The 19648-nt window shown below is 43.9% G+C and overlaps 1 protein-coding gene and 1 non-coding gene across 2 annotated transcripts; one reads left to right on the forward strand and one right to left on the reverse strand.

Annotated features, from left to right (window-relative positions):
• Positions 1–4250: 4250 nt before the first annotated feature.
• LOC132075227 (small Cajal body-specific RNA 13) lies at positions 4251–4517 on the reverse strand. The gene has a single exon (XR_009418740.1). It is a non-coding gene; the product is annotated as a small Cajal body-specific RNA 13 (non-coding RNA).
• A 1971-nt stretch (positions 4518–6488) lies between these two features.
• GLRX5 (glutaredoxin 5) lies at positions 6489–14615 on the forward strand. Its single transcript, XM_059474907.1, has 3 exons — positions 6489–6621; positions 6707–7180; positions 13233–14615. The coding sequence occupies exons 1-3, from the start codon at positions 6489–6491 to the stop codon at positions 13409–13411; spliced, it is 786 nt and encodes a 261-aa protein (XP_059330890.1). The 3' UTR covers positions 13412–14615.
• Positions 14616–19648: the final 5033 nt, after the last annotated feature.

Consider the following 19648-nt stretch of genomic DNA (forward strand, 5'->3'; position numbering starts at 1 on the left):
GTACACTTTTGTCTCCTCCTGTTTCCCAGGACTAGCAAGGATGGAAAAGTAGCATGTGAACAAAGAGCAAAAGGGCTACTGATAAGAAAGGGAGTCCAAGGATGATTCAGAGGGATCTGAGCATCACTGTGACAAGGAAAGTGATTGTTCTGAAACTCAGAGCTTTTTCCCAGGCTGAAAATGCTTTTGTTTGTCTGTTTAAAATGAAGTCAAGCTGATAATAAAGCAGGCCTTTATACAAGCCCCAGAACTGCTACAATTAAATGACACACAACTTTCAGGGCCCAGTTCTTTACCCTGCAAGTTGCCAGCTATGTCAAGGCTGGGGAGCAATCCCAGCTGCCATGATATTAGCAAGGGAGGAAGGCTACTATGAACTTCAGAGGAAACATTAAAGCACTGCAGGATGGAAACTTCAATCACTGAATTGCAAGACATTTACTTTAAGGGAAGCATGAGAAAGCATGCAATTGTTTTAAAGGAAATTTAGGAAAGATGCATATGCTTGCATTTGTGGAGAAGCTGCTTGTTCCATGAAAGAACTGCTTGCCCTCTAAAGCACATAGTTAAGAACTGTCCCCCAAAAAACCTGTTTGTGTGATGCAGTTATAAAACCACTGCATGTACACAGTGAGCGCAATGAAATCACTGTATCTCTATGCAGCATTTGGAAGTACTCTTTGAAAAGTCAGATTTTCAAAATATACACATATTCATACTTCAGAAACAAAGAATAAAAATATTTTAGAACATCAAACCCCCCCAAACCTCCTTTATCTGTATATTGTTATTTCTGCTTTTACAAGTTTTTCTTTTTAATTAACTGTATCAATCTAAAAATTCAAGTTTCTGGGCTCCCCTTTAGGAGTTTGCCTCCCACAAGAGATGCTTTTATTCTGTGCTTCATGTTTGAGTCCACACATTACAAATACAAGCATGCCCAACACACCCACTCCTCCTCTCGCATTTTAGGTTTCTGCATTTCTGTGTTTCTGTTTTTCTTCACATCACATAAAAACTCTACAGACCAAGTACAAAAACAGTCCTACTGTACTCATGGCCACTTTTAACATACACACATCAGTATCTGTGGTCAGCAGGCAGGGATTTAAAGCACAGCAAGTTCAAAGCAGCTGCTGATTTCACAAACACATATTCCTAGAAAAAAATGAAAGAATAAAGGGTGTGCAAAGAAATAAAATCTTTATTGAAATATTGTAGTGCCAAGCTTAAAAACTCTTTAAGATATACAAAAAACCTTATAATTAAGATTCTTCATACCAATTCTTTCTACTTTACAAATACAGCGATGTGTGCAAAACTCCTGAACTTTTACTTGGGGAAATTGTCATGTGTGATGACATGCTTGGTACTGTCTGCCTTCTGCCACAGAGGAGATCAAATAGCCAGTGTTGATTTTTTGTAACAAGATGCATTTCTCAAAATTACTTAGCAAAATACTGTAACTAAAATATATATATATAAGAGGTAAGCTAATTCAGAAGTGCTGAACAAGAAGGGATGTAACCACTGAGGCACCAAGCAATCAGCCCTGCCCCTGTGGTCAGTGTGTAACTCGGACCAGAGCTGCCAGGGCCCCCTCGTGGTCACGACATGCTCGATAATCGCAGATGCTCTTGTGCCTCACTGCACCTGCACGTTTTTAAAATAAACTGAGCCAATGAAAGCATCCCTGTCACCACTGTTGTGACAGAGCGTGCTGGTAAACCTTACCTGGGGCACAAGAATCCTTCTTAGAGGCAGTGAGTGCCCTGGGGTTTTCCCAGCCTTACTAAAAACCAAGACACTTCCAGCACTTCAAATAAAATACAGTTGTACAAATTACCATACCAGAGACCAAGATGCTGTTTCCATGACACTGGACAAAAGTGAGTGCACAGAAAGCAAAGAACAGGACATGCACATAGTTCCAGTCCCACTGCCCAGCTGAAGGTACAAGAATCAGAGAACAGGACATGCACATAGTTCCAGTCCCACTCCCCAGCTGTAGGAAGAGTTTGTGGTGATTGGGAGTGGGGCTGGCCCAGCCTCATCCCCAGTGGGCACAGCTGTGAGCAGCAGGGGAGCAGCACTGACAGCAATGAGCCCTGGAGGGCCCAGGGGCACTGACCAACCACAAAGGGAACAGAGACACACAGGTGCAGTGCATCAACATGAGGGTATAAAAGGCTGGGCTAAAGAACAAGATGAGCAGACAATTGCAGCCTTCTGAAGTGATATGGTGTTACTCTGCATGGGTATGTGCTTGCAGCCTTCTAAAGTGGTATGGGGTTACTCTGCACGGGTTGAAGCTTCATTAAATTGTATGATGATACTCCATATATCATGGCCATCTCCACTGTGGCATATACTGAGCCTTCTATGGCTCAGGACTTGATACCATAATGGCATCTTCATATTTGGCAGATCAATTTTTTCTTGAGCTTGCCCAATCTTTTTCTAAGGCCCATCAAAGATTTTAGCACTCCTAATTTCGTGGATGAAAAGAGGCCAGAGGTGTTCTCATTAGAGGCAGTATTTCTTAGTTCTGCATGGAAACAGATACATATAAAATTATGCTTCCTCTGCAATACTGAAAGACTCAAGAACCACTACCATCTGCAAGTCAGAAACTGGGATCTAACAGATTTTCATATGCCAGAACAATTGCAAGCAGCTTGCTTGTCCCAAAGAATAAATCTGCTCCTCTATTACAGAGGCCATACTACTTATCCTTGCTTCAAGACAGTGTCACAACTCACAAAGCTCAGTGCAAAGAGGCACACAGTGACATCAGTGTCATTAAGAATAAATGAAGTCTCAAGAGTGCCTCATCCAAAGGTCCACATTCAAGCCTGAACATGACCTTCCATTCTATTTCTTAAATGTGGGGCTCAGACATGTCTCCTTGGATGATTACCATGACCCCCTCTCTGCCAAAGCTCTTTACATGGCTTAAATCAAGCCTTAGGTCATGTTTATCCCATCAGTTAAACTGATACAGGTCACTTTGTAAATATTCTTCACTGATCTCATTTATGAAATGGAACACTGTATTTTAAGGCTAATGAAAACATTCTTAGGAATATGCCATAAATCCATGGATATTATTTCATTAATCTATGGATATAGCTTAATCCAGCTCAGAAACAAACTTGCTCCAGGTCAGACCCACAACAGGAAGTTAGGTACAGTTCAGATTTCAAAATGTCAGTTTTTTCCCTGTAAAACCCCCACAGCATTTTTATATTTCTGCTGTTTGTTGCACAACGTTTTAAAACCAGCACATTTCCAAAATAACCAGGAACATTTCACAGATGTGTTTTCAGTGTTCACTATTTAGGCAGCTCAGAATTGTAAGCACATTTTAAAAACTCATAATGCTCTCAAAACTGAGGATATGTTGGTGCTGCCAGATGATACCACGATGGTACACTGAGATTACTGCAAAACAGGTGGAGCTCAAGCTATCCCACTTAAAAACTTCAATAAACAAAAAAAACCCCAGCTAAATAGAGCTCAATTGTTAGGGCACAAGAAGGAACTTCCTTTCCAGTCACTAGCACAACTCAGAATGACACAGAGATATCAGACTTGTTCTGATAAGCTGAAATGAGACTTTTCTTTCTCCCCAGCTAACTTAGCCCTACCCTTTTAAAAAACAAGTAAAAACCTTTTTGCTGACAGTACCATTCTTGGATGTCCACCTCCTTGTACACCATGTGAGAACAAACCACAAACTTATAAATCATAATTCTGTTCTGTAGCAGAATGCCTGATGTTAACTCAGTTTATGACTGACTGTGAGCAATTAAACCCTGCAGTTTGAATACTAGTGCTTTTATTAGTGTTTCCAAAATGAGGTGAGAGGTCTTCTAACAGGAGCATCAGCAAAATGTCAGGAGTCTTTGCAAATCCCATTAATGTTTCTTCTGAACAGATGATTTAAATCATTATCTGGAAAACACAAAAAGCTTCACTTAGACTAACAGAAGATGGAACCTGGTGACATAATTATCTGTTTCTAGAGTGTACATGGACAAATTGTTTTAAGTCTTATCAGGAGATGAAAGTATTTATCCTCTAATTGAGTGCTGCATGTTGCATAATCCAAAAGTATTTGACCATACTAAATATTTTATTCTGTTAAGCTTAATATCTCATAGGCCAATCTCATAAAACTACAGTAACTACAAATCCAGTACTTCTGTTTAGCCTAGTACACAAGACTTCTGAGAAGCTTCCCAGCATTTTATAGCAGTTTCTTCAGTGTTCAGCAGACATCACTCTATTTGCTGAACAATATCAGACTGCCAAATTGCTCTGACTGTTGATAGATCAATAATGACACGGGAGAAGTCATTACCTCCGTGGCAACAGGGTGGCAGCTGTGGGAGGAATATTGCGCACGCTGCTGCTGCTCCGGCAGCCGTGCCTCGGCTTCCTCCCGCTGCTCTCTCTGCAAGCCTGGTGTGCCCAGGGTACAGCAACCAGGGGCACCTCTTGGACTACAGAGGATTGAACTGCAGCTCTTCGTGACTTCTGAAAGCATGTATACTCACAAGGGTTTGTTACACTTGAGTATGATGTCTTTGTGTTACTTATTTTTAATGAGCTATGTAGGAATAGCTAGGACAAAATTAAGGCAGGCAAATACCACAGTATTCTGTTCTTAGCCCAATATTTCATTGAAAGAAAACACTTAGTTGTCTTTAAAAATAAAAAGATATCTTTCTTGTCATCAATTTCTATTTAATTCCACTCTGACTCCCAAGGAATCTTTATACTGGATTAAAATTACAAAGGAGACCCCTTGGGATATTACACTTAGCACTTTTTATGTCTTTCCATATTGAAACAGTCCAACAAATAGGAAAACATACTTTTGCTCTGCATAAGTTACTGCAGTTCCATCTACCATGGACAGGACATTTTTTTTATACTTCACAACCTTCACCATGTCAATCACAACATATTAACCACAGAAAGCAAACACTGCTCTGTGTCTTGATCATCACAGCTTGTGATGTTTTGTTGAAAGCAAAACCCACCAACTCACAAAATACATGGTGCTCATCAGCAACGCAACATATCAACTTTGCCTTCAGATTAAAAGTGCTTCCTCATAAATACATCTACTTTTAAATACTGCAGCAACACTGTATACTTATTCATAACCTATTCACATGGGATGGCAGAGGGCAAGTTTGCAACAATTCCCTTTGGAATCTGTTCTTAATAAAGTTAAATAAAATGCAAGAGAAACGATCCTGAGGGTGGCTTCAAAAAAGCTAAAACAAAATTGTCACTCAAGCATCAGCTGGATTCCACAAAAAAAAAGAATTAGGCAAGCACTCTTCTGAATGCTGAAAATAAGCTGGTCTGCAAAACTCTCACAAGAACAGAACTGGATGGTAAAAGTTCTTTTCCTTACAGATATAAATAACACAAATGGTCATTAATATACCAAAGGTCCAGATGCTACAGCTGCAATGTAAATTAGCACTCAAAATACACTGTGACTTGTTATTTGTGACAGACTGTATTTTAGCACAGAGGAAAACTCATCAACATTTTCTTCTACTTACAGGATAGGCCCTGCTGCTTTAGGAGACCGCCACGCTCTGTGCCAAGTTCTTGGAAAGAATTCGGCATGTGCCCAGGAGCCCGAGCACAGCTGGTGGCACAGGCCAGGCTGCAGGACACGCTCCAAACCCAGCCCTTCTCTGGCTACATCAGGCAGTTCTGCCCTTGCTCCAGCACCGACTGCACCATCCCGCTGCGCAGGCACCAGCCCGATCTTGCTCCCATTTTCCCATCCCCCTGCCATCCCTGCCAGCTGCTCGGGAGAAAAGGTCAAACTGTGCAAAACCACTCGGCTCTCCCCCATCAGCACCAAGCCCGAGCACGCACAGCACCGCTGCTTTCTCAGGGACAAACCGCTTGCTTTATCCCATCAAAAATCAACCAGACTCGGGCAAATGAACGCAGTCCAATCGTTCCCCGGACACGGCCAAAGCCAGGAAGGAGAAAGCCCCATGCGGCAGTTTGCCGGCTGCCCACACACAGCCCCAGCCGCCTACGGGGGCAGAAGGTGCCGACAGAACGGCGCTGCTGGTCCGAGAGCGGCCTCCCCGCTGCCACCGAGCGCGCTCCAGCCCCGCGGCTTCACCCCGCACAGCCGGCGGCCCGGCAGCGCAGCCCGGCTCCATCGGCCCCTCTGTAGGGATCTGCCCTGGCCCTCAGCCAGCCCCGGCCCGAGGGGGCTCCACCACCAAAGGGCCGGCGGGATAAAACCCAGAGACCGCCCGAGGGTCGGCGGCGCCGCCACGGCCCGGGGGTCTCCGAAGGGAGAGGCTGAGCCCAGCAGCGGCCGCCCAGCAGCGACTCCCCGCCGTGCGGCTCGGCGCTCCCCGCGGAGCCGACGGGGGTGCAGAAGGGGAAGCGCGGCCCGTCCACCCTGGAAAGCGGGGAAGCGCGGCCCGGCCATGCTGGGGACGGCGCACAGACTGGCAGCGGGCCCCGCGTGCGGCCGCTCCCCGGAACCGGAAGGAACGTTACGCCAATCGCCCCCCGAGCATCCCGAGAAAAGCCCCGCCTCGGGGCAGTCTGACCAATCGCGTGATTAATCGATCCACGGTTGATTGACAGGTTCCTCTCCCAATGCAGCCGCAGCCGCTCTGTTCCCTCCACTAGCAAAACGGAGCCACCTCAGGGTTGCTGGGCGGGACGGGTCTCGCTGTCTCTCAGCGCTATTGGCTGTGCGCGCTGATTGGCGGGTGCCTGCGCCTATCGGAGGAAGCTCTCCGGCGGCCCGTCGCGCCGTGCGCCAATGGGCGGGCGGTGCGGGCGCTGTGCGGCGGTGCCGGCGGCGGGGCGATGAGAGCGGCGTTGAGGGCGGCATGGCGGATCGGAACCGGCGTCGCTCTGCGGGGCCGGGCCGGGCGCCCGCTCAGCCAGGCGGCCGGGGACGGCGGCGGCGCTGAGGGCGGCGGCGGCTCGGGGTCGCGGGAGGCGGTGGAGCGGCTGGTGCGGGAGCACCCGGTGGTGGTGTTCATGAAGGGCAGCCCGGCGCAGCCGCTCTGCGGCTTCAGCAACGCCGTGGTGCAGATCCTGCGGCTGCACGGCGTGGAGGATTACCGCGCCCACGACGTGCTGCAGGATCCCGACCTCCGCCAAGGTCAGCGTCCGGGTCACCTCTGGGTGCCGCCTCCGCGGGGCCTGGCGGGGCAGAGCCGGGCCGGCTGTCCTGGGAAGGGCCCTCGGGAGCTGCCGGCAGGGCGGGCTTGGCTTTAGCGCCCTGGGGCACTGCGGGAGCGGCCCTGCCCGCTTGGCCCGCCTGTAACTTGGCTCTTCTGGCTTTGTTGGGTGGGCTGGGTTGGGCTCGGCTATTTTCTAATGAGGCCAGATCGTGGGGAGAAGGGCAGCGGAGCCCGTGTCCTGTGAGGAGCGGCGGAGGGGGTTTGGCGGTGTTCAACCTGCAGGAGTCCATGGTGCATGGGACCCGCCACCTTATTACTCTAGAAGTGCATGGACGAGGCTGTAGCCAGGCGGGGATCGGCCTCTTCTCCCAGGCAACAAGCGACAGGACACGAGGACAGTTATAAGTCGTGCCAGGGGAGCCTTAGGTTGGATACTAAGAGGAATTTCTTCTCAGAAGGGGTGATCAGGCATTGGGATGGGCTGCCCGGGGAGGTGTTGGAGTCACCGTCCCTGGAGGTGTTTGAGGAAGGGCTGGATGTGGCACACAGTGCATGGTCCAGTTGACAGGATAGTGTTCAGTCATGGGTTGGGCTCGATGATCTCAGAGGTCTTTTCTAACCTAATTAATTCTGTGATTCTGTTTGGTGTTGGTAGAACTGGGAGTGTATTGCAGAGATGTGCCATTGAGGTTGCTGCCCAGACGCCCTGGTTTGGTTTTTGTGACCCTCGTAGTGTTCAGGAGGTCTCAGTTATCAGCAGAGCGCAGTTGTGGGTGCAGGGTGATGATTGGAGATCGGGCTCTTTGTGGCACCCTGCCCTGCCTGGGTCAGAGATAGAGAGCTGCATTAAAGACCCTGAAATACTTCATTATCAGGCTTTGTTTTCCCTGTGAACAGTATGGTGAAATTTCACGTATGGCTTGGACTTGCACCACTTGATTCCCAGCTGGCACTGCCTGCTGGGATTCTCCTGATAAAGTGCAAATTTATGTTAATCATTTGCACAAGAAATACTTAGTAATAGTTTCACCATTACTGCACAGGTGGTAGTAGCTATTCTATATAAGGTTTTTTGCCATTGAGGAAAGCTGGTAATCTGTTCTGGTAATGCTTTTCATGTTTCCCTCTTCAATGAGCATGGCTGAGTATTATTTGAGAAAGTTTTTAAACAAAAAAATACATGCAAGTACATAGTAATTAGTCTTGTATGTGTGTGGCATTAACAGTTCTTGCCCAGAATACACTAAATTGTGCTGTAAAGCCACGTGTTGGCATGTATCAGGTGACTTTGTTCTCCTTTGTTTTTGGTGTCATCTGACTAACTCAGTTTTTTATTAGCTCTTAGCTAAAAGGCTGATTTTTCCAGTCCTTGTTTGCTTTTCAATTCACAATTATAGTAGTTGGTATGGTATAAAAGCTTAGATACTGGAATTTCTGTGTAATGACATCTTTTTGTTACTGAAGGTTGATTTTGTTCAGGTGAATCATGGTAATTTTCTAAGCTTTGTTTACATATCTGAATTTATTAATTGTACAGTTTGTTAGTACAAACTCTTATCTCTTCTCACAATTCATAAACTAAAGAGGAAACAAAACTCTGAAATCAAACCATCAGCATTTTACTTTTGGTTGAGGGGACTTTAGTGAGCCACTGAATGGGCAGTGCCTTTATAAGGCCCTGAGCACTTGACCACGTGAGTAGATAGTATTTTCTTTTTATGTGACTTAAACTTTTCCTCCACATGAACTTGGGCTTGTGCTAGGCAAGGAGAGAGGTTATTGCCCTCCTGGCTACCAGAGCTTTAAATTGAAATTAGTGTCCTGATCAGGTCCTCCAGTGTCTAAGCTACACAGAACGCAGTCACAGAGTGTGCCCTTGCACAATATCCTGCTGGTTCTCAGGTGCTTAAAGGAGTTGTTCTGGTCCTTTCCATGCACCAGCTTTGGCACCTGTCCAGCTGTGCACAGGGCCAGCTCATTTTATTAACTGGATCACTGGGCCTGCAAGTTGAAGCAGCAGTTTGCACAGTGAGCTGAGTGCCAGAGCCAGCATGAAGAATGGAGCTTTGAGGAGCTGGGGAATGGCACAGCCACAGAATTGTTGTACTGCTTCAGCTGTATCACCCACTCACCCTAAAAAGCCAGGATGTGAGGATGTGCCTGCTTCTGTGGTGGCAATCTCTGACACAGGAGAGGACAGGGCTGCTCAAAGTTGCAGTTGTCTAAGTTGCCAACTGTATTCTAGCAGTGACTGCCTGAAGGGCTGGATCTGGCCTCAGTGCCAAACATTTAGATATGCAGCATCTGAGCCTTTGCTAGGCTCTCCCTGTGAGCCTAATCTGCTCTGCATGGGGGCTGGTGAGGGGTGTGGAACCTTTAGCTGTGCAAGTATCAAATAAATCAGCAAAGGACTGATCTGCGAGGAGATCTCTGTATCAGAGAGCTGGCCACCAGCTTTGTGTTCACCTGTGTTGTTATCATATTTCTAGAGTCCCATACCTCCTGAGTGGTTTTTGTCAGCTCTTCACAGCAGTGCTGACCCTGCTTCTTCATCAGGGCTCCTCCAAGGCTCTCCCTGCCCAGCCAATCCACCCCCTTTTATCCCAGTTATCTTCATTAGCCACAGCTGCTGCCCAATTAAGGACATCACAGCTGCAGCCCATTTAGAACAACTAGGATCGGGGCAAGGCCACTTATACAATACATAGATTTTACTAGGACTCCTACTATACACCTGAACCTAACTTCAATGTTTGAATAAATGTGCATTTATACATTTGTAGTAGGGGCAGGCTGCTGGAGAAAGGGTAGTTCAGGCATGTCTGGATTGCTTGTTGGTTTCTTGCCTGTATCTATTGAAACACCTTATTTTTAGCTAGTTATAGTTCAATTGGTGAAATATACACTGTGCTAAAATATGGCAAGCTGTAAGGCTGGAACAACTCCCCTGCTTGCCTCTTTACCTAAAACCTCACATCTGTGAAACTAAAATTATTGGTACTTCATGTGTTCTGTCTGAACTGGAGCTGAAGATACACTTCCCTGACACAAATCCTTCCTTACCAAAGCTGGTTTAAGACACGTTGGCACTCTCTTGGGCTCCATGGCAATTCAGGTTTCTCTAAGTTGGCTCTCAGCTAATGGACAGTGTTAGACTGGTTCCAGTCACTGAGACAGAGACATTTGAGATTACATACTAGAAAATTGATGGTTTAAACTTGATGGTTGGGGTAGTTCGCCCTCAGATTATTTTCATTGCGGTCTCTATAGTATCTAAACATGGGATGCTGCCAAGCAGGTGTTGTTGATCCTTTCTCCCACCCTTGGCTACCCTTCCCTCAGTAAAGCTTGTATCAGTGCTGATGGTACTCAGGCTTTGGAACAGGCTGCAGAGGGAAGTGTTGGAATCTCCATCCCTGGAAGTGTTTTAAAGGCAAGTGGATATGACACTTGGGGGTATGGTTTACTGGTAAATGATGGTGCTGGCTTAACAGTTGGATTTGGTGATCTTAGAGGTCCTTCCCAGCCTTAATGATTCTGTGATATCTATGAAAATGTGTTGCTTTTCTGGAGCAAGTATGGTAGGAATGAGTGTTGCTTGATTCAGTTCTTTGACATGGCCCATCCTTCATTAGTGCTAATGCTGCCAAGGGAGGCTGAGAATTGGTACCTGGAGCTGGGGAGAGGGGTGGGAATGTGCTGGGTACTTGTTTCTTTGCACCAACCCTGGTTTCACACTTACCTTAAATGTGCTGCCAGAGCTGTCAGACTGACACCCTGACCTGTGGAGTGTTTTTTCCAAAATAAACAAAGGTTCAGAGCAGAAGCTGCAGCTTCTGAAATACAGCAAGGAGCCAGTCTGCAGAGAGGGGATGGAGATCCTTTGGGATGTCCAAAGAATCATCAGAAACGTGCACCCCAAGTGCAGCAATTGCAGCCCTGACTTGCTGTAACCCCAGTGCCGCAGTGTCAGGGGGTGCTGCCCTGGGGGAGGGAGGGTTCAGTTTGTGACCTGGAGAGCCCCAGCACTGAGGCATTTAAAGCAGCTTGTCCAGCACCAGAAATGCAGCACACAGAGCAAATGAGCTTCATGCTTGTTTTTATCTGAAGCTGGATAGGTCCTTGAGAGTGCTATCAGTGCTTGTATGTGTGTGCAGTTGGGTCCTTGAAGAAAATATTTCTATGAAAGAATTGTTGGTGTAGATATTACCTTGGAATGCTCCTTAGCAGAAGGTTTATAATGCAGAGCCCTTTGTTCTCAATTCATGTTTAGCATTGCAGTATCTTAAGAAAAATGAGCCCTATTTCATATCTGCAGTGGCTCTTCGATGAGAGTCATCTTTAGGCATGTCTTAATCATGGAACATGGTTTTTAATTAAAACTTTAATCCATCAGAGGATATTTAGGGCAGTTTAAGGCCAAAGAGCATTTAAGAAAGGTATTGCTAAGTGGAAATTGACATCAAAGCTTAAAAGTTCTGCAAACCAAGGAAGAAACTGCATGTGGTGATGATAGAGGTTAGATGGTTATGGGTTCCCTTTGGCCTTGATTTATATGCTAAACTTTCTGTTTTGGGCTTATGAAAGAGTGGTTGTCCACACACAAAATCTAAAGTCAGAATAAAATCTCTTAGCTGACTTATGTTGTGGTTAGAAACCCTTAGTCACAACACCCTTTTTTTTCTAGGTTGCTATTATTTTAGTGGATTTTTAAAGCATATTGTATTTTGCTAAGGGATATTAATTATTAGCTATATTGCACCTTTTATACATTAAGTATAAAAGTATATACACTGTATATATTTCCACTTACACATATTTACTAAAAAATAATGTGGTTTAAGTTCCAATAAAGCGAGCAGAATTTCCTTACATGGTTATTTTTTTACCTTCATGGTTATTTTTTAATAACCTTCATGGTTTGTTTTGTTTTTTGAGGGGGGGGGGTTTGTTTTTTAGTCTCTAGAGGCTAAAATGTTTTCTTAGGGGAAAACAAGTTCTCTTGTGCTATCAGCTACTCAGGTCTAATATTTGTTGGTGGGGGGTTGGCTTCCAAGGTGAGTGGGCTCTGATGTTCTGAAAACGTGCCTCTGTAGGCTTAAGTTTGTTTTCATGCCTTTGTTGGAAAAAATCCAGGCACTCCATGTTGAAAATACATAAAAATGTTGAATTCAAAACTTGTCATCTAATCAAATACTTGTGGTTGTGTTATAAAAATAGGCACAGTAGGTTTTAGCTATTTCCTTTGCTACAGAAATGATGGCTTTGTCTGAAGGATCATTTAAATAAGTGGCAAATTGGATACAAAGATTCTTGTGTAATTTCTTGTGATGTCTAAGTACAAGCTGTTCCAGTGTGTATCAGCTGATCACTTTATATTTTTGGGTGGTCTTACATTTGCCTTTTGTGAAGTATAGTTTTAAACTTTAGTTCTGTACTTCATAATTGTGACTAGAGCTGTGTTTTGTTAAATGAGCACTTTTAAAAAGACTTCAGCCTTTGTGCCCCTCCCATGTGCTGGAAGGTCTGGCATTGAAAGATAAAGCAATTTGAAATTCATAAGGCCTCTACAGGGGCAAATGTATCTTGCAGCTGAAATTGCAGGAATAAGTGTAACTGTATGAGTTCAGTAAGAGTATAAAGTATTTTAAAAGTCCCTCTGGGAAATACAACAGAAAGTAAACAGTTCTCAATATTTTTCAATACTTCTCATTTCTGTAATTGATTGAAAGTCATGTTTTCTTGTTGGGAGTAAAGAGAGATGTATTTCTCCAGTTCCTGCTGAAGTCAGTACAGGAGCTGACTCCATATCTTTCAACCCACATCTTTGAGTTGGGGTGAGAAACAAACCTAACTTTAATACAGGTTTTTTTTCTGATAGTGCTCTTGTTATGTAGATATCTTTATGCCTTTATGGGAAAATTGGAATGTCAGTGGTGGAGTCAGGTGGAAGCCATGCTTTCCTTTTAAAATACCATTCTATTAAGAGAGGAAGGGAAACCTCTAATAATTTTGTTTTTTCTTATTCAGGAATAAAAAACTACTCCAACTGGCCTACCATCCCACAAGTGTACCTCAATGGTGAATTTGTTGGTGGCTGTGATATACTCCTCCAGATGCACCAGAATGGAGATCTTGTAGAAGAGCTGAAGAAACTGGGAATCCGTTCAGCGCTGCTGGATGCAGAAAAAGACCAAGAGAAAAAGTAACATGAGAAAAACAAAATGCTGTGACACAAATAAAGCAAATCTTTGATAAGAACTTGTTGCCCATAAAGCCTTACATACTTTAGGTCAAGGAAAGCATCTGTTTGAGCTGACACTAAGTGAATGTCTCTTAGTTCATGGTAAATGTAGTGATCTTGGTATTTTGATTTATGGGTATTGTGAAAATTTGAGTATAACCACTGCACTGTAAAGCAAATGTTTGTGAAAATCTGTGTTTTAAAAAAGTTCACTTCTAAAAACGCTCTTCTTCATTGAGGTGGGAGTAAACCAAAAGAACTAATAATATTTTTATGGGTTTTACATGTGTGATTGTCTGTTCTTTGATACATGAACCTATACAAACAGCATTTGCATTCCCTTGCTTCTCTTGAAAAAGCATTAAGTAATAGTGCATCTGTTTTTCTGTTTAACTTCTGGTGATAAGACTTCCTGAGAGCCTGTAAAACGTGTAATCACACACAGTATAGGAGAAAAACACTTTTCCAACAATATAGGAGAAAAAAGATTATATGAGAGTGCATGAAATATACTTTTATTCTGAAGGGTAAAAATAAACAGAACTTGTACAAATCTTGTATAGTGGTCATTATTACTTTGTAACTTTCTAATGGCTTTTAACACTGCTAAGAATTGTGCCTGAATATTTTATAAAACCTTTTCTACCTCTTGCAAAACAGCTTTTCCCCGTGCTTATATACTCTGTGTATGGGAGTTCTGTGTCAGTGCTAAAATGTGGGAATTATTTAAGGCTTCAGTATTCTAGCTTGAAATAGTACAGGAGTATACTTCAGTTATTACTGTAATCTTGTATTATTTGCTTGTTATGTTTTTATATTTGTTGTGTTTCCAAGTGTTTTCTCCTGACTGATGTGCGCAGGAGAATAAGTCTTCAAACATGGGATTTACAGATCAAATGTTCATGTGGGTAAGGTGAGTGCAGCAGAAAGTTACTGAATGGATAAATATTTCTTTGTGGAAAGTCTCTGAAGTGTTCAAGTACCTACCTAACCACATTTCTCTAAATGAAAAGAAATTATATTAACCAGTGTAGCTTCAGCTCTATAGCAATACTGCTAAGGTTAAAAGCTAACCAAGCTATTTTTAAATGCAGTGTAATTAATATAAACCAGTCTGCATGTGAATTAGGCAAATGGTTGGAAATAAACTGTGTTTTATGTTGATTGTCTACAGTAGTTGCTCTTTATTTTAAATGTCTAATGAAACTGATACTGCTTTTGGAAGCCTAGGATGTTTTCCACTGCATGGGATATAAAACGTGTTCTGGAGAAAGAAGAAATTATAAATGGTCAGTGAAAGATGAGAACAGGACTGGAACCTGTAGTCAGGAGAGATTTGATGTAAGTTCTGGTTCTAAATCTCTCCTGCCCACTGGAGCTAGCAGTGGAGATGATATTCTAGAACATTCTGCACAGGATTTGCCAAACTGACAACAGTAAGCTCCCTGTCTAATTGTGAAGCAGTCAGGGTCAGCAGGATTAGGTACAGTGTGTGTGTTGTGGGTACTCACAGCAGGTCTGTGCAGGTCCCTGTGTGGCCGCTGTGTAGCAGGAGGTTCCTCTTGGGGCTGTGAGGCACCGACGTGTGAGGGCAGGATTTTTTCTGTTCATGTGCCACACCACATCATGCAAAAGCTTAGGGTATCAAAGAAGGTTTGTTCTGAGCATTTGAATTCGGATTGAATGAACTTTCTTACGGCTAATCACAGGTCATTTTTGCCATTCTGAATGTAAAACAATGTTTTAAAATAGAGTAAATTTCAAAAGTCTTTGGTTATTTGTGTTGACCTATTGAAATGAATGTACCCAGTAGACAAAAAGGTAATGAAGAAAATTTAATTATTTTCTGCTTCAGTAGTTAACTCTTAGTCTGAATACTAAATAAATCTATTAAAAAATAATCCCCCATAATTGCTTTTTTATAATAGCTCTCTAGTTTTCTGCACAAACTGACTATTTTTCAGTAATATCTGCCAGCAATTTAACATAAAGAAAATTTCAGCGTTGTCAGGTAGTCTTTATTCTCTATGCAGTGAAATTTTTCTCCCAGAGTTCCTGCTTTTAAAAACGATGCAAGTTTTTCTCCTTCCTCTACTTTCTTCCCCTCTTCAGATTTTAATTACTTGATTAAACCTTTGCATAACATACACAGTGGTGTTTATATCAATCTCTACCTGACTGGAACATGTTACTGAGCAAGTAACAGCAACAGTGATTCCATGAAGTGTGTGTGACAGAGCCACAGTGGGGATGAAAGTGGGACTTCTGCCTGCATTCCCGTGCAAGCTGAACATTTCCAGCCAATGTGTGCCTGAACAGTTTTCTACATTGATAAAAATGATCATGTTAAACCAGCTGCAATAAAAAAAAAATACCATCTTCTTAAATTGTAAACCTCAGATGCTCACAAAGAGCTTTATTTTGTTGTTGACTGAGAGTATTTTCCCCAAGAAACTAGTTCTAGGGGATCATTTTAGAAGGTGGACAGTATTGTGCACTCTGCTCATCATCCTCTGCCGTCCCTCAAACCAGAGGCAAAAGGGCACATATGCTTCCAGTCCCAAAGGCATGCTACAGAGAAACTGATTTTTTTGAGGAAAAAGCCCATGCCTCTCTTGAGAAGAGATTTGCACCTGCTTTTCTCATGCTCTTAGGCAGTGGGAGAAGGCAGCTGATAATACTGGAGTATGGGGTGAGTACCAGTGAGTGTGCTGAGCTCACACTGGGGGCCTGGTGCCAGCTGGAAGCTCCATGAGGAATCCTTGGTCAAGAGGATGTGACAGGTTCTGTGGCATAAAGGGTTACTTTCTGTCTCCCCAGGAGGAGCAGCTTGTCACCAGAGGTGAGGGAGGGGATGGGGAAGCTGCTGCAGCTGCTTGCTCATCCTGGGTTCCTCTGCTGTAGAGTGAAGACCAAAGAGGTAACAGCGGTCAGGAGCATGCCTTGGGAAGGCCAACTGAAGTTGCTGAGGACATCCAAGAGCAAAATGGGGACCTGCCCTTGCCATCTTTGGTGAAGAGAGAGGCAAAACTGCCTGGTTGTGAGCTGGGTCTGCTCTGGTGGATAGGGCAGGGGGCAGGGCTGGGTGGGAGCATTGCCACCTGCAGGGCTTCTATGGATCAAGGTTGGGTGTGTGGAGCTGCCAGTCCCATTCCTGCTCTTTGTGCTCTTGTGTGTTGTGCCAGGCAGGAATTCTGGCTGCCTGCTCCTCTGGTGAGATGCTGCTGGATCCCTCTTGGTTGGATTGCCCTGCTGAGAGCTTGCAGGGAGGTACTTGTGAATGTACATAAACTTATGTGGGATTGTTACTGTAACAGAGGGTCGCAGTATGAGTGTTTACCAAACTGGAAACCATTACTGTAATTATTTACATTTTATTCTGAGGATGTTCTTGGTGTTGCTGCTGTGCTGAAAGGCTGAACTGAGTGGACCAACTTATCCACCAGATCATACATTAATATAATATTTTGTATTTGCTAGCACTTCGTACCTCTTTGACAGGAAACAAGGTGCTTTGGTTTAAGAAAATGAGATTGTTCATATTCCAAAGCTGATCTACTGTCTTAAACCTTCACCAAAATGGGGAATAATGTTTCTTTGCTCTTCTTGAACTGGTCCTGTAAGGAGCAGAAGGGAACAGGTTGCAAACACATGCTATTGTGCTGCTAATTTTGTGTTGGGAGCATTAAAATCAATTACCACAAAAGTTGTTTTCCTGAGAAAACAGCTGTTAACAGCTCAGGGCATATTAAGGGGTTTCACAGCAAGTGTGTTTCTCAGCCTTAATGACTTGCCTTAATTTTGCCACCAAATGTTTGGACATGGTCATTATTCTTCATTGCTTGTCTGCTCTGAAAAAAATAACTTTATACCACCTAAATGCCCTGAAATACTTAAGTGACTTTATTTTAGGTCTGACAAATATGTAGGCTTATTTTCATGTTCTCACTGAGTTCTCTGGTTCTCTTTAAAAAGTAGGCTAGAAATCTTTGGCAGGAGTTTTCTGGGAGCCTGTCAATACTAACAAAGTGCATGGAAAACAACCAAGCTTGAGAACATGAAATCGAAGAATTGCAGCAAAGAAAATCTCTCCTGAGCTGTCACCAAGAATCCCAGCAAAACCCTGGCAGTGCCTGCCTCTAAGAAGGGCAATATTAAAAAGCAGAGCTGGCAGCCTGATCAATAAATCCCTGTCCAATCTGATTTGCATGTCCCTTCTGCAGAAACCAGGTCTTCTTACACAGGTTTGTTCAATATCCATATTACAGGACTGTGGAAGAAAAAAACACTCATGAGTTACAAGATACATGTCACCTATAAGTTAAGGGACCTGTGAGCAAAGGTGCAAAGACAAAGGAAAAGTAGGGAGAGTGGAAAGGGTTTGGATTGTTAATGGTGCTGGGTGGTAGGCCAAGCTTGCTTTTTTGGCTGAAAGAGTTGAGGTGAACACACTGCTCTGTAAAGGGCTGTGATTCATTATCTGGTTTTGGATTTTCCTTTGGGATGCTGCTTGTTTCATTTAATAGCTCTGTCAAAGCAGTGCTGTCTCTGATGTGACCTGATCATGGCCTCACTGATTTAACTACTCAAGGCCTTCCCTGGAATCTCCCAGGGAGAGCAGGTTTTAGTTACGCAGAAAATAGGACTGAAATGGCTAAGTGGATTCAGGTCTTATTTTCAACGTTTTTTTTTTTCAATAATCCAGTTTCTTGTTATGCCTTGTTTTTCTGGAAGTAAGGGAGTAGGCCAGGAGCAAAGGGTTTCAGTTGGAAAGACCATGGCACTCCATAAAAGCCATGGTAATCATAGGGTGTAACTGAGATGTATGTAATCAACAAGATGTTAATTTAGCAAACAACAGGGAAAATTATTTTTTTCTTTACATTTTTGCAACAATTTTATATAAAAAGCCACGAGACTTCCTGCACGAGTGCAGGCATGTATGTCTGTATTTGTAGTTACATATTGTCCCTCCTAACTTAAAACTTGCATGAGGGACCTACTTAGAATCTTTTAAAGGTGAGCTTCTGTAAAATTTTGCCAGACATTTAACAGCAAATTAAGTTAAAAGGGGCTTTGGATGAGTATTGAATTAAAAAAAAAAATCATTAACTTAAACTTTTTTTACTTATATAAGCACAACCTTCAAAGCATGAAAGATTTCATGTACAATTTAGCCTCAAAACAGTGAAACAAATCTTCACTTTGCAGACTAAGAAAAACTGAAATACAAAAGTTTTGGAGCCTTTAGTCTTAAACCTATGATCTAGTGAGTGAAAACCACATGCTTTTACAGGGTGCATCTCAACAAGCATTTGAAAGCATTTTAGAGCTTTCAAATACACACTGCAAGGAGTATCTTTGAAATACTACTTGTCAGATAGGATTTCCCCATTGAATGGTAATATTATGAAATCTATAGTTTCTGCTTTTTTCCATCATTTCACTTGTCTAAACTCTAAACAGATCTTCAAGTAGATTTTTTTCCTTGAAGAAAGTATAGGCATTCTCTGAGAAGCAGCACATGATGTGCTCCATGAAGACTGGATACATATTTAAACCTTCTCAGCTCAGGAAAAGAACAGATTTAGGGCTGGTATTCAAGGATGCTTTGTACTGCTGATTAAAAAAATATACACATTCTAGTATTCTTCAGTATTTTTATTTACTCATCCATCTGTGATACTTCATGAGAGACAAGCAATAGGCTGTGAAAGGAAACAGTTGCAAAAATATTGATAGTGTCTGAAAATGGACGAGACACGTTGATGGCAGAGGAAAGCTGCCCAGGTTCTTACGGGGAGACGCTTTGGGGCGAGCGGCCACGGCCACCCAGGAGATGGTGCTGTTGGACCGGGGAAGCGGCACAGCCCTGACCCAGAAGCATCTCTCAATGCGGTCCTGCCTGTTTTCCATCTGTGTTGCATTTTACTCTTTGGGGTGCTCGTTTTCCTTGGGAGAAGCCGGTGCTGGTGTTACCCACCCAGGCACACCGCGATGCCGCTCCCAGCCCTCGCCGGAGATGCCGGCCGTGCCTGAGGGCGCTGCTGCTCGCCGGGACCGCGAGATGGTAACGCCGCGGCGGGGAGCAGCTCCACAGCGCGCTGCCCTGCCCGGAGCCGCCGCCTGAGCAGCGCTGTGCCCCAGCCGGGCTCCCGCAGCCCCGCTGCCTCTCCTGGGAGCAGCGCGCCCGCTCCGGGGC

This window comes from Ammospiza nelsoni, chromosome 6 (assembly GCF_027579445.1).
Source record: "Ammospiza nelsoni isolate bAmmNel1 chromosome 6, bAmmNel1.pri, whole genome shotgun sequence".
Classification (NCBI taxonomy): Eukaryota; Metazoa; Chordata; class Aves; order Passeriformes; family Passerellidae; genus Ammospiza; species Ammospiza nelsoni.